The 207-nt window shown below is 49.3% G+C and overlaps 1 protein-coding gene across 1 annotated transcript in view; it reads right to left on the bottom strand.

The window, feature by feature from the left end:
• Positions 1-114: 114 nt before the first annotated feature.
• Positions 115-207, bottom strand: part of IRF6 (interferon regulatory factor 6) — a 3,654-nt gene continuing 3,561 nt past the window's right edge. The window contains exon 7 of the mRNA XM_009872803.1: positions 115-207. This exon is cut by the window's right edge and continues 192 nt beyond it. Coding sequence (XP_009871105.1) covers positions 115-207 — 93 coding nt within the window.

Below are 207 nucleotides of genomic sequence, written 5' to 3'. Positions count from 1 at the left end.
ATGCTTCCCAAACAAAAAAGCACCATAGGCTGCTGAAATTCAATCAGATGCTCAGATTTACAGGTTTCATTCTAGGTTTAAGGCAAGGCACTAGATAAGAAATAACTTTTTCTGTTATGTACAAGGCGATAATCCCCAGAGCAACACGCGGGGTCTGTCACTGGGCAGGGAGTGGCTGCGGCAGGGGGAAGGCGGGGGTCGTGCACG

This window comes from Apaloderma vittatum, unplaced genomic scaffold, assembly GCF_000703405.1.
Source record: "Apaloderma vittatum isolate BGI_N311 unplaced genomic scaffold, ASM70340v1 scaffold39017, whole genome shotgun sequence".
In the NCBI taxonomy this organism is placed as follows: Eukaryota; Metazoa; Chordata; class Aves; order Trogoniformes; family Trogonidae; genus Apaloderma; species Apaloderma vittatum.
The sequence above is the reverse complement of the archived record's forward strand: the minus strand, read 5'-3'. Positions and strand labels throughout refer to the sequence as shown.